This window comes from Chenopodium album, chromosome 1 (genome assembly GCF_948465745.1).
Source record: "Chenopodium album chromosome 1, dcCheAlbu1.1, whole genome shotgun sequence".
NCBI lineage: Eukaryota > Viridiplantae > Streptophyta > Magnoliopsida > Caryophyllales > Amaranthaceae > Chenopodium > Chenopodium album.
The window spans coordinates 9,228,371-9,251,759 of NC_137834.1; the positions used below are offsets into that span (position 1 = coordinate 9,228,371).

Consider the following 23,389-nt stretch of genomic DNA (forward strand, 5'->3'; position numbering starts at 1 on the left):
AGAAGAAGAAAAATGTGGGAAATAAAGATGGTAATAATTCTGTTAACTATGGAATTAATGGATGTGGGTTGCAATACATTGGGTAAAGCAGCAATGGCTAAAGGAATGAGCAGCTTTATCTTCACTACTTATACTCATGGCATAGCTTTCTTCTTCCTTATTCCCCTTGCCTTCCTTTTCCACAGGTAACAAATTCCTCCAATCTATATTACTACCTCCGTTATATATTATTTGCAACAATTTGATATAAAGTAGAGAGGAAAAATGTCTAATCGTTGCACATAATATGTAACGGATGTACTATTATTGTTGAAGAAGTTACCATATCATATGTGATATGTCCTTAATGTCAAATTTAGTTGTCACGTATGTAGTTGATTTTAATAATGGTATCGACTCTATGACACCCAAATGAAGGGATCGGAGTATTGCTTATTTACTTATTGTGTATGAAACTTTATGCTAATAAATGGGATTAATTTGGACAGGAAAACTCCATCTCCACACATCGGTGTTGCTATGATCTTCCGGCTCTTTCTACTTGGAGTCCTTTGGTATCTTTCTCATCTCACCCTCTTTTAGGGGTAATTCCCTGTTTCTCTTATTGATAAACATAAAATGTATTTCATAGGGTTAAATTTGTCTTTTTAACTAATAAAACTAGGATAAATATGTAATTTTCTATTTTTCTTTTTCTTTTGCACAATTTACTGTACTTTCTTGTTGTACAATTGAAGCAATTTCTCTCCTCCATTGAAGCACCTTTCACTCCACCATTGAAGAAATTTTTGAGGTTAAATTAAAAAAACGAAAAACACCTGCCATCTAGGGTTAACAATGCCCTTTATTTCTCTACTTTTTCTTAGGGTTTCGTAGAATTCGGTGGCAAAGCCGCCGCCGAAAATGGCTGCCGGAAAAGTGGGTTGGGGTTGGTCTAGCCGTGGTGTTGGGTTGTCGTCTAAAATCTTGGTAACAATTCCACCGTTGTCACATTGAGAAGCCATAGGAAGCTAGAATAAGGAGGTAGGATAAAGAAGGGAAGGAGAGAGAGGGGTGAGTCAGCATCTAAAAAATAAATAAAATATTGATAAAGTTGCTTTTATTTACATTTTTTGTCATTTGAGAAATACTTGGTGTTTCTCAAGAAGAGAAACTTGGGCTCCCCCCTCTTTTAGCTATATGTTCTTATTTACGTGTGTTAAAATCATAATTTTTAATTTTTTTCTATTTTTTTTTTTTATATATATATAGTTTCTAATCTTGTAATTATAAAATGATCTCATGTGAAATAATATAATTAATAAAATGCCACTAAATTACAACAATTCAAAATAGTATGCAGTTAATTGACACAACTTCACTAAAGTTATTGATGAAATTGTCCAAATAAAAACATCCCTTTCAATCGATCCTTCCTTACTTTGTAGTATTCAACGAAAGTTCCTTTTTACTTATTTTAGTAAATAATGAAGTACAAAGTAAGTAAATAATGAAGTAGAAAGTATCTTACTCCTTATTAGCTCAAACACTCAAATAGTCAAAGTTAACATTAAGGTGTCAAAGTTGGGTATCATTTTGTTTTCACAACACCTAACAAGTCACAAATTCACAGTCAATACGACCTTTCTTTATCATCAAAAACATAATTGGAAATTTGTTAAGGTAGTTGACGATTTGATTAGATGTTTTTGTTAAATTAGACAATAAAAATAAAAACTTACCTTATTTTTTTTATTTAATTATTTCTTTTGCAATTATTCAACTACTTAGAGCAAGTTTAGCCCCAATTCTTAACATCATCATCTTGAGTCTTAAGACTTGTATTTAAGACTTTTTTCATTTTTCTTTTCAAATCTCAAGCAAGTTCAGTAATTGTACTTTAGGTATATTAAAAATAATATGCATACATGTACTCTGTATTAGTTGAGAAAAAAAAAAATGAAAGTTTGCGTAATTGTACTTTAGGTATATTCCTAAGACTCTAACTATTTTTATGAAAAAATTTCACTTTGACTGAGCTTTGATATAATTTCAGACAATTTTTGAAATTCATATATACCTAAAGTATACAATTACGCAAACTTGACGTATATAGCGTGAAATAGTTAGAGTCAATTGCATGTCTACTAAAACGTTGAAAATAATACAGAGTAATTATAAGTAAATTGAAAAACTATTAAATGTGTTTTCTTTCATAAAAACTATTGCTAGAAAAAATATTAAAATTTCATAAATTGACTCACTTATTCATCTATTTTTTATTTTGCTTAATTTGTTTTCAACAATAATTTGTGACGCAGTTGTGGTTGCTTCATGTTCTTGCTTATTGGAATACGTTATAGCTCACCAACTCTTGCATCAGCAATGAATAATCTTTCTCCCGCTTTCACTTTTATAATGGGCATAATTTTCAGGTAATATCTATTATATGAATGATTAAATTTTCGTAGAACAATAATTCATATTTTTTTAGTCAATTAGTTTATTAAAGTAATTTTGAAAATGACCTTTTTAGGATGGAGGTATTGAACTTGAGAACTCAAAGTAGCCTACTCAAATCTTTGGGAACGTTAGTGTCAATTGGTGGTGCGCTCATAGTGACTTTGTACCAAGGAATGCCCATTAATATATTTTCTTCTTCTTCAACCCAATTCTCTCTTCTAAATGCAAACGAAACTCAACCCAATTGGGCCCTTGGTGGACTTTACCTTTTTGGTAGTAGTATATTTCTATCACTCACCTACGTCACTAAGGTAAGGTTCTACCTTCTACTCTATCCAAAGTATATGTTCACGTAAATTTGGCATTTTATTGAACAAATTAAATTATGCTTTGATCTAAATTCAAACACGTAACCTCCAACACATAAAGGTCATCCATTTACCATCTCAACCAACTTTAATTAATGTTTTAAATTTTACATAATTAACATTATATAGTCTTTTCATTTATTTAGTAAATTAGAGGCTATATAATTCAATTATTTTTCACAAGCTTATAATACAAATATATAAGAGGTACAATTAAACATTAACACCCAAGACAATGCACAAGCCACACATAACTATATAAACAGTTGGACATAATTATCTAATTAAAGAAATACAAACTAGCAAAACGGGGCATTGCCCGAGCCACACACTAGTTTGTATTTTAGAAAGTTGTATATACTCCATATATATTTACTTATTAGGCTATGTTAACTTCACTTTATTTTTGCTGAATTGAAATTATTTTTATTAAACTAAATTATTTTTGCTGAACGTAAATTATTTTTACTAACTGAAATTATTTTATCAAATTGAAATTATATTTGCAGAACTGAAATTATTTATACTGATTCTCTGTTATATTTCTTCTTTAAAATAACTGATTTTTACTGAACTGAAATTATTTTTAATAAACTAAACATATTTTATTGAATTGAAATTATTTTTATTAAATATCATTTTTTTTAAGGTGGAGTGAACGGGCCTTACTCCCTCCGCCCTAAATAAAATACGAAGTATTTGTTTTTGTTAGATACTGTAAACTTCTCATATTGGAGTAGTTCCATTGATCAAATATATATATATAGGGTTACAAGGGCGAGTCCTAAACACGTTAGGAGATCTCACAAGATAATTCCAAAATATCTACAAAATATATCCTTCTATACAAACAATGTCAAGAATATTTATCATATTCTATCACACCTCTGCAGTCACAGCGGGAGGAGGGCGTAGGCTGAGACTGGATCGGAACTCCAAAAATAGTTGTCGAGGTAGGCCTTTTGTGAAAATGTCAGCAAACTGATATCGTGAAGGAACGTGCAAGACCCGTACATGCCCCAACGCCATCTTTTCTTGAACGAAATGAATGTCCATTTCGATGTGCTTAGTGCGTTGGTGCTGTATGGGGTTATGGGATAGATAAATGACACTGACATTATCACAATAAACAACGGTGGCCTTTCAAAGAGGACACAGTAACTCCAAAAGAAGATTACGAAGCCAACATGCTTCGGCAACAACATTTGCGATGCCTCGATATTCTGCCTCTGCACTTGATTTAGAAAGAGTAGGCTGACGCTTAGAAGACCGAGATGAGATTGTCACCTAGAAAACAACAATACCCTAAGGTCGACCAACGAGTGTCAGGACACCCGCCCCAATCTGCATCAGTATAAGTAATCAATTGCGAGGATGATGAAGGATATAAGTGTAACCCGTGATCAATAATGGAGCCCTGAATATAACGCAATATTCGTTTCAATGCATCAAAGTGAGCATGTCTAGGGTCATGCATGCATAAGCAAACCTGCTAAACTGCATATGCGATATCAGGGCAAGTAAAAGTCAGATACTGAAGAGCACCTGCAAGACTGCGATATAGTGTTGGATCATGAAATTTAGGCCATGTTTCTGCATTGAGCTTGGATTGGGTATCCACTTGAGTCGCCGCAGGTTTACAGCTAGACATGCCTGCGCGCTCTAATATTTCTTGCGCATACTTTTGCTGAGACAAAAACAAGTATGATGGAGTACGAGTGACAACAATGCCCAGGAAAAAATTCAAAGGACCTAAATCAGTCATTGGAAATTCTGTACGTAAGTGAGAGATAATGCGCTCACGTAACATATAGGAGGATGTAACCAACACAATATCGTCAACATATAAAAGAAGGTAAGCCACATCATTCCCGTGTCGGAAAATGAATAAGGAATTGTCACTCTTAGGAATGACAAACCCCATCTGCAAGAGAAAGTTAGCAAACCGTTGATACCAAGCTCGAGGAGCTTGTTTTAGACCATATAGAGCCTTACGAAGTCTGCAAACATAGCCTGGAAATCTCTTGTCAACAAAACCGGGGGGTTGAAGCATATACACACACTCTTTCAAATCACCATGTAAAAAATCATTTTTAACATCAAGTTGATGAATAGACCACTTACGAGTCATAGGCAAGCTCAGCACCAAACGAATAGTAGCCGGTTTCACAATCGGACTAAATGTTTCGTCACAATCCACCCCTTCAACCTGTGAATTACCATTACAAACAAGATGAGCTTTGTGTCGTTCCAGATCACCATTAGAGTTCAATTTATGATGAAAAAGCCACATACAATTAACAATATTCACCCCCGTAGGCCTAAGGACCAATTCCCACGTCCCCGTTTTAATTAAAGCATTATATTCATCATGCATCGCAACATTCCAATTAGGGTTGGAAAGGTCTTGTTTGTGATTTTTGGGAAGCGAGGACCGGGTTATTGGATGAATCGGGGTGGTAATGGCAAGACCGAATATTGGGTTCGGTTTAAAAATGTCGTGTTTGGAACGAGTTTGCATTTGAGGAGAGGAAGGTGGACGAGTGGGTGTGATGGGGGGCAGCCACGAAGAGGATGGGTGTGTAGGCAGGGGAGCCTGAGCCAGCGGTGCGCGTGGCCGGGATGAGAGAAGATGCAGCGCTGCCCGAGCCAGCACAATGCATGACTAGGTTGCCTGACTGCACTATCTGGCTCGGAAGGGGGCTGTGCGGAGCAATAGTGCTGCCAGGGCCAGCATGATGTTGCGTCTGGCTGCCTGGCAGCTAGGAAGCCAGCGTGCACTGGTGTGTGTTGGGCCAAGCAAGCTGGTCCACAGGGGGGGCTGCGGTGTGAGCCTATGAGGCATGATGTTGCGGCATGCCTGCGGATTGGTCTGTCCCGGGCTTTGGGGTGGTTGGTCGGTATTTTAGGGCATGGAGCGCAAAAAGGTGTGGTGTAAAAAATATGGTGATGGATCATCGGAAGATAAAAAATCATAATCGGTTTGGCGAAACATAGAAATGTTGCGATATAGAAGAGTGTTCTCATCAAATGTAACATGACGAGAGATAATTATTTTGTTGGTGTTGAGATCCAAACACCGGTAACCTCTATGGTCGGAAGGGTAACCCAAAAACACGCAAGGTGTGGAACGAGGTGCTAGTTTGTGAGACTTAGTAGCAGACAAGTTCGGAAAGCAAAGACACCCAAAAACCCGAAGGTGATCATAGGACGGAACTACCCCAAAGAGAGCCTGAGTCGGAGTGATTTGATTGAGAGTTTTTGTAGGCAAAATATTAAGTAAATATGTTGCGGTTTCAAGAGCTAGGTGCCACATAGAAGGTGGAAGGGAAGCATGGAATAGAAGAGTACGCTTAACGTTGTTAATTGTACGAATCATTCTTTCGGCTTTGCCATTTTGTGAGGATCCCCATTTTTGACACAAAATAATTTGAACGGATCAGTATCAAATTTGCGACCATGATCGCTTTGAAAGGATTTAATAGGACGTTCAAATTGAGTGAGAACATATTGTCGAAAATTAAGGATGGTTTGAAACACTTGGGATTTATAGGCTAGAGGAATAGTCCACTGATAGTGAGTGAAATCATCTAAAAGCACTAAATAGTATTTGTGACCTTTGTCACTATGAATTGGAGAAGTCCACATATCAGCATAAATAATTCTAAAAGCAGAATGATGAGTAGTGCTATTAATATGATAAAAAGGCAAGCGAGTATGTTTTCCCAATTGACAACCAACACAAGTACTGGAGTCATGCTCCTTATTACAAACAATCAAATTCCTACTTTTAAGAAAATCTAAGGTGGGTGCCCCGGGATGTCCTAGACGGTTGTGCCATGTAGAAGGAGACAAGGCTGTAAGAGAAGTGTCTAGACAAGCTGACGGAGCTGCGGTCACAGGATAAAGGTCCCCCGTACTATTGCATCTGGTTATTAGATTCCCCGTTCGAAGATCCTTCACAGAAAACCAGTATGATCAAACTCAATGGACACGGAATTATCAGAGGTAAATTTTCTAACAGAAATTAATTTTTTGATAATTTGTGGAGCTAAATAAACATCACGTAAAGTAAGGGTTTTATTAGCAATAGTTGAGTGACCATAACCAGTTATTGGAATGCGTTGACCGTTTCCCACTTGAATATAATTATGAGTGCTTAAAGTAAAAAAGGGTAAGAGATTACCAGCTTGATTAGTCATGTGAGACGAAGCACCAGAGTCCATGTACCAAGCCGGGTCGTAGTTTGGTAGGCTCATAGTTGCAAAAGCATTGCCTAGCTCGGTTGGAGTCATCGTGGCACCGTACTCCGAAGTTTGGCCTTGATATTGTTGTTGGTGCAGAGGTGGCCCTGCAAAGTGAGATTGTGGCTAATTGGTATGCTGAGGCTGTCGTGGGAAGGTAGGCCTTGGAGCTGCCCACTGTTGTGGGTGCAGGAAAGGGGCATAGCCCCATTACAGAGCCTGCTGGGCAGGTGGGGGTGCCCACTGTTACTGCTGCGATGCCCCCCACATGGGTGCGGCCTGTTGCTGGGGTGGGGGATGTTGCGGCTATTGTTGTGGCTGCCCATGTAACACCCCAATAATTCTCCCTTTTCCAAACCACTTACTTTAAATAAAAATAGAGGAGAACCATTGGCATGTTACCGCCACGTGTTAAAACGTTAAGGCTTTATCAAAGTATTGCAGCGGAAATCCAACTTAAATATTAAAATAATATAATTTAGAAAACCAATAAGTCAAAGCTTACAAATTGGAACCATAAAGGCCCTTATTAAAACCAAACCAATATTCCAAAATCCCAAAACATAATTAAAATAGTAAAACATAAATAAGTTCAACACAAAGAACGAATACTCTCAATCACACCAATCCCTTGACAATGCGTATGTCAAATCCCCGAACTTCACATCATCAAGATAACCTGTGCGATACTGCTCCCCAATAATACAAGTGTAATAATTGGATCATCACAGGGTCATTGAAAGGCGAAGGCCATGACCAAAAGAAAACACACAAAAGCACGCAATCAGCAAAGCTGAGTACATACAAGCTACAACGTACCAAGCCTAGCATGCTCAACTAATTAAAGTAAATAAACATACAACATAAATTCATTAATCAAGACTCCACACTTAAACAATTCAATCGACTCAACATACTTGCTAATCAATTCCAAACACTTGACTCTTTATATTTAATTTAATTAATTTAGTTGGAGTAAGCAATAGACGAGGTTGTCCAATCCATCAAATCATTTTGGTCCCAAATGACCATTTAAATAAAAGTTTAGCGCGATGCAAGAATGGGCGCGACTCCATTCTCACAAAGTTAGTCTAGGATCCCATCTAACTTTCATTATAAAATAAAAATGTAAATACCAAAAGAAAAGAGGACATGTTGATCAAACAAGCCTCGAAAAGCCACGGGCTACCACCGTGTACCCCAACCCATAATTGTCAATACTCTAGAAGTGCACGCTTTCTAGAGTTTTACTGCTCATCCATGTTTCACTTTACGTGATTACAATTTTAATTAATAGCCGACTCAATCAAGAAGACCATACATAACAATCATACATCAATTCACTTTTAATCTTATTTAGGACAATGGTGATCACATCACAAGTTGACCTTTAATTCCATTAAACTTCCAAATTATCCAAATTGTTGAACATAGTCAACTCACCTAGCCATTTCGGCTTAATCCACCTTTACTCAACATACTAACAATTCATGATTGAGTAATAAATAAATAAATAATAACCTTGTGGAATAATTAATAAATTCATTCCACTTAAACCATTCAATTCCAATCCTTTAATAATCCAAATGTGGTTAACAAACCAATCCAATAAAATATGTTTGTATCAACATTCCATACAAACAATTAATCCAATATAATTCAACATGTTTGCATCCATAATTCCATACAAGCATAATCAATTCACCAAAACATGTCTCATAAACATAAGCACATGAATTAATTAAATGTATAACCAAACAATTTTCATCAAAGTGTTCTCTAATCATGAAACTAAGTTCTTTTCTTTGGTACCTAAACATGATACCACTTACAACGAAGTAGACATGTACGTACCTCGTATAAACAATCCTTTGTGCCACTTTTAATCACTTAAAAGTCTCCTAAGAAATAATCACTTCCTAGAAAACAAGCAACAATAATAAATTAATACTTAACCAAATTTCCAGCAATATAATTTAGATTAAAACTCCTTAAAAATTCATTAAAACATGTTTTTATGATTAATTATGCATTAGAAATACAATAGGAACAAAATCCCCAATTTAATTAGTCATAAGAACCCTAAAATCCCAATTTAAATAAATTGAAACCCTAGGTTTTTAAACTTATAAAATCTGAAAATTATAACAACAATTATAATCTGAAATTATTAGTTTAAAACATAAAAACATGATTTTGATACTAAAAATATAAACTTTATACTATAAAATCAAAACCCAAAACTAATCATAAACATTAAGCATAAAAAAAAACTTCGTTAAAAATCAAAAACTGCCCGAAAATCATATTTAGAGGCTGAATTTGGCCACGAGAGGGTGGTGCTCACTACCAAAGGTAGTGAGTCTTTCTTAAAACATTGTTTCCACATGGAAAACACTACTTTTTTGTCAAAATCGGATGAGTTCAGAACCTGATCGGGATTAAAACGGGATTAATATTAACGAACCAAAATCTAAACATTAAAACACGAATTTACGTGTTCAAAATAATCTGGAATTAAGTTAAACTAATTAGTAGTATAATCACCAAAATTTCAAAACATCATTACTATAAAAGCCCTAAATCGATTGTTCATAAAAACCCTAAAATCATGATTTTCAATGATTAAAAACCCTAGGTTATTAAATTTACAAAATCTGAAAATTATAACATTTATAAAATCTGAAATTATAAAGTTTAATCATCAAAATACAATTTGATACTAATTAAATTAATTTCAAACAATAAAATCAAAACCCATAATCAATAATTATAATTACACAAATTAATAAAACAAAGGAGAAAGAAAATAAGACTAACCTTTGTGTGGGGAAATTTTTGGGGATGTATGGGGTATTTATAGGAGAGAGGGTAGTAGGGTAAGTAGGGATATTGGGCCTCATTAAATTAATGGGTCAATTAAGAAAGTAAACTGGGTTTGGTTTGTTTGTTGGACATAAATTATAGAAGGAAGGTTCATAAAAAGTTCTTTGTAATAAAATCGTTTATCAACCCCAAAAATAATTTGAAACTTTTGAAATTAAATTCCGGAAAAATACAAGTAAATATTATAAATAATATATAATTTCATTTATAATATATTTTAAAATATGGGGGATTACAATCTACCCCTCTTAAAAGAAGTTTCGTCCCGAAACTTAGCACAAAATCCCTTAAATTGCAAAACATTTGCATAAAATCATTCAAAATTTTCAAAATTATGTTGCTGGAATTCCAATTGTGTCATAATATTAACACTAATATCTTATCACCATCCCAATTTACGCACTTCACTAGATACGTAAACAATAAAATGGCTATGAAAAGCATGAAAACACCATAAAATAACATAAAATAGGGCAAAACGCGCGAAATTATACGCATTCTACCCCCCTTAAAGAACAAGAGTTACGCCCTCGTAACTCACCTCATTAAATAACTCAGGATTTCTCTTTCTCATATAATCCTCGACCTCTCAAGGGCTCATGTTTTTTCCTCAAAATTCGATTATACCAAAATATCATCAATGGTTATCCTTTATGTATCTTGGTGCACCTCACAACTTCACCAATAGGCAAACTAATAGGCAAGTCAATCGGATTCGGTTTAACTAGTCCTTATTGTTTCACAACAGAACTTTAAATAAAAGAATAGGTGGCTCCAGAATCAAATAAAACTTTAATAGAAATAGAATGAATAGAAAAGTTACCAGTGACAACATCAGAAGACCTTTCAGCTTCCTTCTTGTTCATCACAGACAAACGACCTGTAGTGACATTCTTTCCTTGAGTCCCGGAGTTGTTGTTGCCAACATTTCCGTTCTTTCCATTCCCATTATAACCATTCGAATTCTCTCCTCGATTGCTTGTTGGAGTAAACTTGTTCCCATTCCCTTGTTGCTTTAGTTTGGAGAAACACTCAAACTCCCTATGGCCCTTCTTGTTACAGTATCTACACACAACCAAGTTCCCATCACAATCCTTTCCAGGATGATCCTTGCCACATCTCTTGCAGTTGTAATGCCTCTCAGCTTCGCCATTAATTCTAGATGACCCTCCATTGTTCTGAACATTCCTATTCTGGAAATTCTCGTTCCTTGGCTTTTTGGAGTTACCTTGGTCACTCGAATTCCCAAAATCCTTACGCTTTTCTCCAACACTTCCACTCTCAGGTGCACTCCTGACATTTAGACCGTACAAGTGCGCTGCTCTCCCATAAACCTTATCTAGAGTCTTAAATGTCTTTCCAGCCAAGTCCTTCTGCAATTGTTTAGTCAAACCTTGCTCAAATCTTTGAGCCTTCAACTCCTCGGTAGGCACTACCTCAGGAGCAAACCTCGCCAAGTTCATAAACTTGTTATAGTACTCAGTAATCGACATATTGTTCATCTGCAGATTGATAAACTCTTGAGCCTTTTGCTTCCTTAAGAATGGTGGATAGAACTTCTCCCTAAGTTTGGTTTTGAAAGTCTCCCAACCAAAATTAGCCTCAGCACGAAGCACGTTTCCATTATCCCTCCACCAAATATCTGCCTCTTCCTTCAAATACATGGCAGCTTGATCCACTCTCATATTCACAGGACAATTCAAAGCAGCAAAAATCTTATCAAACTCCCTAATCCAATTCTCCAGAAAAGTTGGGTCTCCACCTCCCTCAAAGTATGGTGGTTTGACTTGTGCAAGCTTCTTAAACATCTCACCAGCAGGATCGGGATTATCATTGCGGTTTTGGTTCAAGTTCTCAGCTAGAAGCCTAATAGCATCAGCTAAAGCATCGTTGTTAGCCATCCTCCTTCTCTGCCTAGAAATGTAACACACTCTCAGGCCGACATCAACACGAGAGAACTCACTTGCTCAATAAATCACATTCATAATCATCAAATATATATATTAAGGTAGAAAGGTGGACACGGCCACACAATCGCCCCTAATAAATCACTTTTAAAGGAAATGATTATTTAATTTTAATCATTCCTACGCACACGAAAATTAAATAAAATAATTCCCTTGATTATATCCCTTCCAAAACCCAAACATTAAGTAAATAATATAATTAAATAAACACACTATAATAATCACATAATTACATGCTTCACGTAAAGTTAATTTACACATATTATATAGCACAAATCATCACATATAGTTTCCATATTACATGATTTAAACCTTAAACATGATACTAAGTGATCACTCAAGTTTGCAACATTAGATAAAACATACACAATTAAATAACTTGCATAATCACTTCATACAATAATAAAAAGACAAAAGAATTAATTACAATGCATATAGAAATAAATAATCTATCCTATACGCCCTTTCTAAAGCTACCCAAATCTCACCGATAAAATGAAACAAGCAAGGAAGTTAAGAAAATAAAATAAATAAATTAAATAATTTTATTTCAAATAAATAAATAATTCGAAAATTAGATAAAATAAACAAATACTTTTTTATATATATATATAAATGCCGAAATCAATATAATAGAATAGAATATTTTTTTTTTGAAAACTTAAGTTAACTTTAAATAAGGTAGTTAAATAAAACTCATTAAATTTAAAACGTTAGGCGCCTAAAACTTTAAAATTGGCTTTAGTGGTAATTAAATCTAACCTAAGCTCTGATACCACTTTGTAACACCCCAATAATTCTCCCTTTTCCAAACCACTTACTTTAAATAAAAATAGAGGAGAACCATTGGCATGTTACCGCCACGTGTTAAAACGTTAAGGCTTTATCAAAGTATTGCAGCGGAAATCCAACTTAAATATTAAAATAATATAATTTAGAAAACCAATAAGTCAAAGCTTACAAATTGGAACCATAAAGGCCCTTATTAAAACCAAACCAATATTCCAAAATCCCAAAACATAATTAAAATAGTAAAACATAAATAAGTTCAACACAAAGAACGAATACTCTCAATCACACCAATCCCTTGACAATGCGTATGTCAAATCCCCGAACTTCACATCATCAAGATAACCTGTGCGATACTGCTCCCCAATAATACAAGTGTAATAATTGGATCATCACAGGGTCATTGAAAGGCGAAGGCCATGACCAAAAGAAAACACACAAAAGCACGCAATCAGCAAAGCTGAGTACATACAAGCTACAACGTACCAAGCCTAGCATGCTCAACTAATTAAAGTAAATAAACATACAACATAAATTCATTAATCAAGACTCCACACTTAAACAATTCAATCGACTCAACATACTTGCTAATCAATTCCAAACACTTGACTCTTTATATTTAATTTAATTAATTTAGTTGGAGTAAGCAATAGACGAGGTTGTCCAATCCATCAAATCATTTTGGTCCCAAATGACCATTTAAATAAAAGTTTAGCGCGATGCAAGAATGGGCGCGACTCCATTCTCACAAAGTTAGTCTAGGATCCCATCTAACTTTCATTATAAAATAAAAATGTAAATACCAAAAGAAAAGAGGACATGTTGATCAAACAAGCCTCGAAAAGCCACGGGCTACCACCGTGTACCCCAACCCATAATTGTCAATACTCTAGAAGTGCACGCTTTCTAGAGTTTTACTGCTCATCCATGTTTCACTTTACGTGATTACAATTTTAATTAATAGCCGACTCAATCAAGAAGACCATACATAACAATCATACATCAATTCACTTTTAATCTTATTTAGGACAATGGTGATCACATCACAAGTTGACCTTTAATTCCATTAAACTTCCAAATTATCCAAATTGTTGAACATAGTCAACTCACCTAGCCATTTCGGCTTAATCCACCTTTACTCAACATACTAACAATTCATGATTGAGTAATAAATAAATAAATAATAACCTTGTGGAATAATTAATAAATTCATTCCACTTAAACCATTCAATTCCAATCCTTTAATAATCCAAATGTGGTTAACAAACCAATCCAATAAAATATGTTTGTATCAACATTCCATACAAACAATTAATCCAATATAATTCAACATGTTTGCATCCATAATTCCATACAAGCATAATCAATTCACCAAAACATGTCTCATAAACATAAGCACATGAATTAATTAAATGTATAACCAAACAATTTTCATCAAAGTGTTCTCTAATCATGAAACTAAGTTCTTTTCTTTGGTACCTAAACATGATACCACTTACAACGAAGTAGACATGTACGTACCTCGTATAAACAATCCTTTGTGCCACTTTTAATCACTTAAAAGTCTCCTAAGAAATAATCACTTCCTAGAAAACAAGCAACAATAATAAATTAATACTTAACCAAATTTCCAGCAATATAATTTAGATTAAAACTCCTTAAAAATTCATTAAAACATGTTTTTATGATTAATTATGCATTAGAAATACAATAGGAACAAAATCCCCAATTTAATTAGTCATAAGAACCCTAAAATCCCAATTTAAATAAATTGAAACCCTAGGTTTTTAAACTTATAAAATCTGAAAATTATAACAACAATTATAATCTGAAATTATTAGTTTAAAACATAAAAACATGATTTTGATACTAAAAATATAAACTTTATACTATAAAATCAAAACCCAAAACTAATCATAAACATTAAGCATAAAAAAAAACTTCGTTAAAAATCAAAAACTGCCCGAAAATCATATTTAGAGGCTGAATTTGGCCACGAGAGGGTGGTGCTCACTACCAAAGGTAGTGAGTCTTTCTTAAAACATTGTTTCCACATGGAAAACACTACTTTTTTGTCAAAATCGGATGAGTTCAGAACCTGATCGGGATTAAAACGGGATTAATATTAACGAACCAAAATCTAAACATTAAAACACGAATTTACGTGTTCAAAATAATCTGGAATTAAGTTAAACTAATTAGTAGTATAATCACCAAAATTTCAAAACATCATTACTATAAAAGCCCTAAATCGATTGTTCATAAAAACCCTAAAATCATGATTTTCAATGATTAAAAACCCTAGGTTATTAAATTTACAAAATCTGAAAATTATAACATTTATAAAATCTGAAATTATAAAGTTTAATCATCAAAATACAATTTGATACTAATTAAATTAATTTCAAACAATAAAATCAAAACCCATAATCAATAATTATAATTACACAAATTAATAAAACAAAGGAGAAAGAAAATAAGACTAACCTTTGTGTGGGGAAATTTTTGGGGATGTATGGGGTATTTATAGGAGAGAGGGTAGTAGGGTAAGTAGGGATATTGGGCCTCATTAAATTAATGGGTCAATTAAGAAAGTAAACTGGGTTTGGTTTGTTTGTTGGACATAAATTATAGAAGGAAGGTTCATAAAAAGTTCTTTGTAATAAAATCGTTTATCAACCCCAAAAATAATTTGAAACTTTTGAAATTAAATTCCGGAAAAATACAAGTAAATATTATAAATAATATATAATTTCATTTATAATATATTTTAAAATATGGGGGATTACAGCCCACGGCCACGACCTCTGCCCCGACCACGGCCGCGCCCCTTGCCACAACCACCTGAGCCACCACCCCTGCCGACCGGCTGCTGCTGTGGCTGTGGTGGTGCGGTGGTGGTTCCGGAGGTACCCGAAGTGCTCGATTGAGCTATAAAAGACGTTGCAGACGCACTTGTGTCATTGGCACGCCTCGAATCCTCAAGGAGAAGACGAGACCGAGTAGTCTCAAAAGAAGGCATGGGGTCTGACTGTTGTATCATAGTAGCAACAGTGTTGAAATCAATATTGACGAGCCCCGAAACCAAACGAATCACCATCTTTTGCTCCGACACCAGTTAATCAACATTGGCCAATTGATCTTTTAAATTATTCAATTCACGACAGTAGGAGGATATGTCATTGAAATTGGAGAGATGCAACGCATTGAACTGATTTTCAAGATACACTGCTCTAGCTGTTTTATTATCTTGAAAAATCTCTTTAAGCTTATCCCAAATAACCTAAGCCGAGGCCCCCTTGCACAACACTATTTTAAGCAAATCACGGGAAATTGTGCCATAAATCCAGTTTTTAACAACCGAATCGAGTCTCTTCCAAAGGTCATCCGATAATCCTATAGGTCTTGTGGTTTTCGGGTCGATATGATCGAGAACATTGTATGCGTGGGCATGACATTTAAACAATTCAACCCAATTTGAATATTGAACTTTGTCACGATCAAGAATCATGGGGATTACGTTTATGATGTTGTTAACACCAAAAGCAGGATGGTAGTTGGAAGTTTCACCGTCACCTTTGGTCATGATGGCCGATTAGAGCAACGATGGAGGGGGGAAATTTAGTACGGCTAGGGTAGAGAAAAAGAAAAAAAAATTGCGGAAACGAGATTGGATCAAAACCTGAGATGTGATACCATGTTAGATACAGTAAACTCCTTAGATTGGAGTAATTCCATTGATCAAATATATATAGGGTTACAAGGGCGAGTCCTAAACACGTTAGGAGATCTCACAAGAAAATTACAAAATATCTACAATATATATCGTTCTATACAAATAATATCGAGAATATTTATCATATTCTATCAGTTTTCCTTTCCTAGTGTTTTAAATTTAAGTGTCTACGAGAGTATTTCTAAAAAATATCTTACTTTTCTAGACACTTTTACCCTCACTTCCAATATTAACACAATTTCTCCCAAGATTTCATCCACTTGTTAATAATTGTCACACCCACAGTCCACAGACCCACTCACTTGCTTTATAAAGCTGTACTTGACAATTTGGACATTTAATTCCCACCAAATCATTTCACTCGTTTACTATTATTGGCTTTTAAGGAATCACCAATCATTGTTTTAAGGTATCTAATTAATTTATATGTAACACCCAATATTACATTTTCTATTTTAGTTTTTTTTTTTTTTTTGACAATGAGAACTTCATAAATAAAGGGCAAATTACAACCTAAGAGAACTAAAACAAGTAACTAAAAACAACCAAATCCACCTAGCTAAACACGCAAAAACAAAAAGAAAAACCTTGTGTATTGTTGCAGAACCCACACGCCCAAACAAACCCATAGAGAGGGTTTGCCACTTACCAGTAGAGGGAAAACGAAGTGACTGTCCATACCCTTGAGCAACATACCAATTACCTCGGAGCCCGGATAACCATAAGGTTCTTACCAAAACCTTTTCTTGGATCAATAGTTGCCAAACGAACCAAAACCTTGGAGAAGGACTGATAATGCAAGCTAACACTAGAGAAGGGAACCGAAACTTGCAATGACACCTATGCAAATTCACGATGGAAGTAGTGAAGAGACCATACACCCGAAAGTCGAAAGCAGCACCCTGTTGCCGAAAAAAGAACCCATAAAATGACTCCACTCCTAGGGATCTAAAAGCATAGCCACCTCCTAAGAGTCCAAGAGCCAACCCATGAGAGTCGTATTTTTTCACGACTCTTCCATGAGGAACCTTACACCAAAATGCAGGTCCCTTTCCTGCAATTCTACCTATATAGAACGCAAAAAAATGGAGGACTTTGCTTACCACCACCATTAAAGATGGGGAGCCTCCTTCAACTTTTGAATTTTTAATGATGACTGTCTTTGTCATCATCAACACTGACACTGGGATGATAGTTACTGACTGAACACCCAAATCATCCCTCAACCAAGTAGCAACAGGAAACACAAACAAACCTCTCCCCTCAAAATTAACTTCTCCATGCAAACTCCAAGTGCAGGGAAAACTAACTACTTGCACAAATAACTCTAGCCTCTGAAAAATAGCATAAACACAGAGGGCACCAAAGAGGGAAGCCACACATTCAAAGTGACAACAACTCCCCATAGCATAATCCCTCCCCAATAAAGCAGCTAAACTGACTACCATGCCAACAATCCGAGTACTACTCAACTGTACTACCCCTAAATCCAAGGCTATTGCCAACCAACCAGACTCAAAAAACAACCACCACACTTCATTAGCCTCCAAAAGGAGAACTATCCGAAGAAACTCCAACTCATAAACAAACAGGTCAAGGGTATTATTGAAAACTAAACATATGAACAACAACAAAAGCAAAGGAAGGCAATAAAACATAATTAAACCAAGACAAAACATAAACAACTTAACCAAAAAACAGAGCAAAGAAAACTAGCAGACCACACAAAGCATCTTGTGAGTACCATAAGAAGCAAGGAGTACTCAGCCTATCGCACCGGCAGAAACGAGCACCACATACAATCGTTAAGGCTAACAAAGAAGACCACCTCACCCGAATCAAACCTTGGATTAAGGGAGGAAACCCTAGTCTTAACTTCACCTTTACCGTCGGGAAAACAATTAACGAAATTCCTTTCGACGGCGGCGATAAGAATAGCCTTGGCTCCTTGATTTGTTGGACAATTCCGACACCCTTAACGACACACCAACCTGATAACCACCGATGGACTTGAAGACAACAACTTCTTTGCTAGTCCCCTAATTCCACTGTCTAAACCTTGAAACAACCTAAAAAAACAAATTATAAGAAGCCTAAAATTATCGACTCGCCGACGATGGCAAGGAGAGACGCCGATCGCCGGCGAGCTGTGGCTGAAATTAGGAAGCGGTGGGGATAAGGGCTTGGTTTTCTAGAGAGAGAAACGAAAGAAGGCGTTGTGCATGATTGTTGTGATGGTAAATAAGTTGATTTACATTATCTATTTTAGTTAAAATCCGTGAAAAATGAAAATGGAAATTCCCTGTTTTTCACTAAGAAACGAAATTTGTTTCTCACCATGAGAAAATGGGGCATCCTCAAATGAAAAACATGCACTTAATTTTAAGATGGAGGGAGCATGTGGTTATCCTTTTTTTTTTTTTTTTTTTTTGAAGCATAGTTATCCTTGTTATGTTGTCAACTACTCCCTCCATCCCTTAATAGTTAATATAAAGTCTATTTTTAACATTTATGAGAAAGAGACTTTATATTAAGGGATGGAGGGAGTACTTTTTAAAACACGTATTACAACAATTAAACCACATACACATTATTTAAAATAAAAATAAAATAAAATAAGAAGAAGAAAAAAGAAGTAATATACTTTTTGTACAAAAAAGAAAAAGAAATATACGTGCTTTTGCATGTGTGATAGATATGTGCTTGAAAATTCTTAATATTCGTAAGAGCATCAATTTTCGTGGTATAATTTATACCACGGTGTAAAAAACTCATCAAATATCTACAATTTTTTACTACATTGGTGGTATAAAACATTACCATTTAATGGTATATACCATCCCATAGTAAATATTTGCTTTAGTCCCCATGAAACATGGACCAAACAGGTCACGTCATATGGTAAAAAATTACCATTGTTCATAATTTTTCAAGACGTACACATAAATACCCATATTGATATAGTTTTATACTACCTCCGGTACAATTACTCGCAAGTTTGGAATATTTTATATCTCACTAATAATACCTCAAAGTTGAGAGTAATTTGGACCGGAGGCAGTATATTTTTTCGAATTCGCTAGTTTTATGAGTGATGGTGGTCTGAGAAAAAGGGGGAATTTCACCACATACAAGTCAAGTACACATATTGATCATATACAAGACGAGTATAAATAACTATATACTAAAAGACACACCAGCAATGACACATAAATTGTCATCTCCTAGTGTGTCCTTAGCTTTTTTTTTTTTTTTTTGTATAAAATTGTATTAAACAAACAAATCTTATACAAAAATAACTCCATAATCTTTATACAATATAATTACTTAAAAAAAATAGCATATCTTTAAGGTTATTTTAGATTTTAACACCTGCTAAAAACCCGAAAATGGTTTTTAACACCTCCAAAAAAAAAAAATTGATTTTAACACCACCCAAATTTCAAAAAATTGGGTATAACCACCACGTAACTGATTCCGTTTACAAATCCGTTAAGTAGGGCCATATAGACACGTGTCGCTTTGTTATTGGCCAAAAAAATAAAAAAAAATAAAAAATTAAAAAACAAAAAATAAAATTTTTTAAAAAAAAATTTAAAAAAATAAAAAAACCTAAAACTACCCCAGCCACCCCAGCCCCACCCACCGCGCCACCACCGGCGTCCCCAAACCCACCCACTGCCGGCGTCCGGCGTCCCAGAGAATCGCCCGGCGCCGGCGACCCCACCCCCACCACCCTTTCCTCGACCTACGCACCCCACCCCTTCCCTTTCCCCATTTTCATTTCCCGACCACAACCCCGAAACCACCCTAAACGCCCCCTCCCCCGGAAAACGCCCCTCCTCCCCTTCCTCCTCCCCCGGAAACGCCCTCCCTCTCCTTTCCCCCTCCCTTAATCGATTCCCTACCACCCCAAACGAAACCCTAAAACCCGTTTAGGGTGGTTTCGGGGTTGTGGGTCGGGAACGAAGATGGGGAAAGGGAAGGGGTGGGGTGCGTAGGTGGAGGAAAGGGTGGTGGGGGTGGGGTCACCGGCGCCGGGCGATTCACTGGGACGCCGGACGCCGGAAGGGGGTGGGTTTGGGGACGCCGGTGGTGGCGCGGTGGGTGGGGCTGGGGTAGTTTTAGGTTTTCAATTTATTTTTTATTATTTTTTAAACAAATAAAATAGTGACACGTGTCACTGTGGACCACATTTAACGGAATTTTTTAACGGAAACCGTTAAGTGGTGGTAATACCAATTTTTTGAAAATTTGTATGGTGTTAATACCCATTTTTTTTTTTTGAGGTGTTAAAAACTATTTTCGTGTTTTTAGCAGGCGTTAAAATCTAAAAAAACCTATCTTTAACTGAACAATTTATGCAGTTTAAAAAAATATTATTAACATACTTTTGATCATTTTCTACATCATTTTGTATCTAACATATCTTTTTTAACACTTTATTTTGATCAAAATTTGTTAACTATATTTTTTTAGATATTTTTTCTTCATAAAAAACTAATCATAATAATAGTTAACAATTATTGAAAATTATCGTGGGGCACGGGAACTAACCTAGTATATATATATCAGTCACATACTTATGATAAATTTTTCAATGTGGGATATTAAATTACTTCACACTTAAAAATTGTTGTTGAGTATATATATATATTAGTCACATACTTACGAATGTTGTTGAGTTTGTTTCTAAAACAAACTCGATACATAAAATGATTTTTATTCAATAGTTATCGACAAGACTATGGGCATGTTCACATTTACGTACTGGACTGAACTGATTGAAGCTGAATTGAACTGAATATAGCTGAAATTAATATTTTATGAAAGAAGGAAATTAGGAGCTAAACTAAATTGAATTGAACTGCCCTGTGTTTTATCCATCCTACACTAACTAACTAACTAGACAATTTTCCATTCTCTACATTTTTCCAACATAATTCTTGAGTTTTATTCATTATTATAGTTGCAATATTATGGTGTATAATATTGTTTTGATCAATAGACTTGGATAGCAAGGGACTTCCACTCAGAGATACTTATAACACTGATTAGCTTCTTCTTCGAAACAATCGTAGCAGCAATTGTTACCTTTCTAGCTGAAGATGATACAAGTGTTTGGACCCCGACTATTAGCATCGTGTGGATTGCTATTTTATTCGGGGTAAGTTATTCGGAGTAGTATTTACTTGTATTTGACTTCTATAATCAAAGTTTAATACTCTTACCATCAAAATAAAGTCGACTACATATAATCAAAATAAAGTCGACTACATTTAATTTTTACCGCAGATAATTTCTTACTTGTTATTACGGAGTAGTCGACATTAAAATTTTATTTATTTAATATTGTTTTACCAGGCTTTGGAAGTTGGTGTGGTAAATACTGTCCAGACTTGGGCTTGTGGAAAGAAGGGGCCCTTATTTGTGGCAATGTTTAAGCCACTTCAAATGATAATTGCAGTGGTTATGGGAGTATCTTTTCTTGGAGACATTCTCCATCTTGGAAGGTACTAATTTTATTCTATTCTCAAATAATTTTATTTATATCTCTTAGTAATATTGAATCAAATTTAAAGTCGTCATTTTAAAAGAATTGATTAGAAGTTATCATGATTATTGATTAAGAATTGATTAGAGAAGTTTGAGATAATAATAATAATTATAATAATACTTTTATGATAAGTGTTTGAATAATTATACCCTCTAAAATGTTTATGGCCCTTATTTATGTTAATTATGTCTTTTCTTTATTAAATCTTAAGAATAATGTATAAAAATTTGTACCCTTAAAATATTTGATTATATATTTTTTTCCTCATTAATGTTGTCAACGACTAAAACTGTGACATAAAGCCAAATCGAAAGAAATCTCTCAGGACATAAGTACTAAGTAAGTTCAATTGAGTTCAAGCAAGTAAATATTAGATCAGGTGAATTAAATTAAAACACATTATTACTTATCATCGAGTATTAAAAAAAATACTCCATAATTTAATTAGGAACAAAGTAAATTCATTTGCTTAAACAAATTAATTCAATTAAGGGTATGTTCACATATACTGAACTGAGCTGAAATAAACTGAACTGATTAGAGCTGAACAGAACTGAATAGAGCTGAAATGAATATATTATGAAAGAAGGAAATTAGGAGCTGAGATGAACTAAACTGAACGAAAATTAAGCTGAACTACTGAAGTGAACAGACCCTAATTACAACGTACTTTAGTTGTAAACCTATCAAAATATAGTGCCAAATAGTATTTCGTCTAGTGGTAAAATAGTGGGAAAGTACCTCACAAGTCACAATTAACCATGAGATTTTTTTTTTGAAGCAAACCATGAGATTAAAACACTTTTAAATTAACTTTTTTTTTAAAATTATATTTAATTATTTTTTGTTTTACAAATTCGTTTGTTTACTGAACTTAATTACGGAATAAATAATAAAAGTAATGCTTAATTGGTGTATGTAGTTTGATTGGAGGCACAGTTATCGCAATTGGATTTTACACGGTGATGAAGGGAAAAGCAGAAGAGGAGTCCGAAAAAGAAGTTGTTGAAAGTAGATTGGCATATAACTCCGAAGAAGAAGATTCAGCTTCTCATAAAGAACCTCTGTTGCAAAACAACATGAATGTATAAAAAAAATTATAAAGTTCAAAATTTTATTCTAAATTTTCTTCAACATATATCCCAAGTCTTTACCATATCACATGGATACATGGTGTTATGGTCTTTACCATATTAGACACAATTTTACAAAATAGATTTTTTTTTTTTTTTTTTTAAAGTGTTGTCTTCAAGGTGCAAGAGTATCCATTCAATTTATTAGAGGAAATGAGGCACATATAGTAAATTTTGATTAGAATTTAATTAGTGCATATAGGCACACTTGATATTTTTTTTTTTATGATAAGAAGAAAAGGAATTTCACTAATAAAATATAGTCAA

At 34.6% G+C, this 23,389-nt stretch overlaps 1 protein-coding gene and 2 long non-coding RNA genes across 3 annotated transcripts; 1 reads left to right on the forward strand and 2 right to left on the reverse strand.

Annotated features, from left to right (window-relative positions):
- LOC145558086 (WAT1-related protein At3g28050-like) lies at nt 1-23,389 on the forward strand. Its single transcript, XM_081619254.1, has 7 exons — nt 1-185; nt 489-554; nt 2,301-2,414; nt 2,516-2,753; nt 21,441-21,599; nt 21,797-21,945; nt 22,912-23,389. The coding sequence occupies exons 1-7, from the start codon at nt 13-15 to the stop codon at nt 23,078-23,080; spliced, it is 1,068 nt and encodes a 355-aa protein (XP_081475380.1). The 5' UTR covers nt 1-12; the 3' UTR covers nt 23,081-23,389.
- LOC145558222 (uncharacterized) lies at nt 7,501-8,970 on the reverse strand. The gene is made up of 2 exons (XR_014092405.1): nt 8,909-8,970; nt 7,501-7,743 (listed from the first exon to the last, which is right to left on the reverse strand). It is a non-coding gene; the product is annotated as an uncharacterized LOC145558222 (long non-coding RNA).
- Nucleotides 12,810-14,279, reverse strand: LOC145558167 (uncharacterized). Its single transcript, XR_014092395.1, has 2 exons — nt 14,218-14,279; nt 12,810-13,052 (listed from the first exon to the last, which is right to left on the reverse strand). It is a non-coding gene; the product is annotated as an uncharacterized LOC145558167 (long non-coding RNA).

Bases quoted from the DNA above. Each gene is read 5' to 3' on its own strand.
- LOC145558086 (XM_081619254.1), top strand. From the start codon at position 13: ATGTGGGAAATAAAGATGGTAATAATTCTGTTAACTATGGAATTAATG. The intron at 555-2,300 runs GTATCTTTCTCA...TTTGTGACGCAG, and splicing joins TTTCTACTTGGAGTCCTTTG to TTGTGGTTGCTTCATGTTCT. The intron at 2,415-2,515 runs GTAATATCTATT...TGACCTTTTTAG, and splicing joins ATAATGGGCATAATTTTCAG to GATGGAGGTATTGAACTTGA.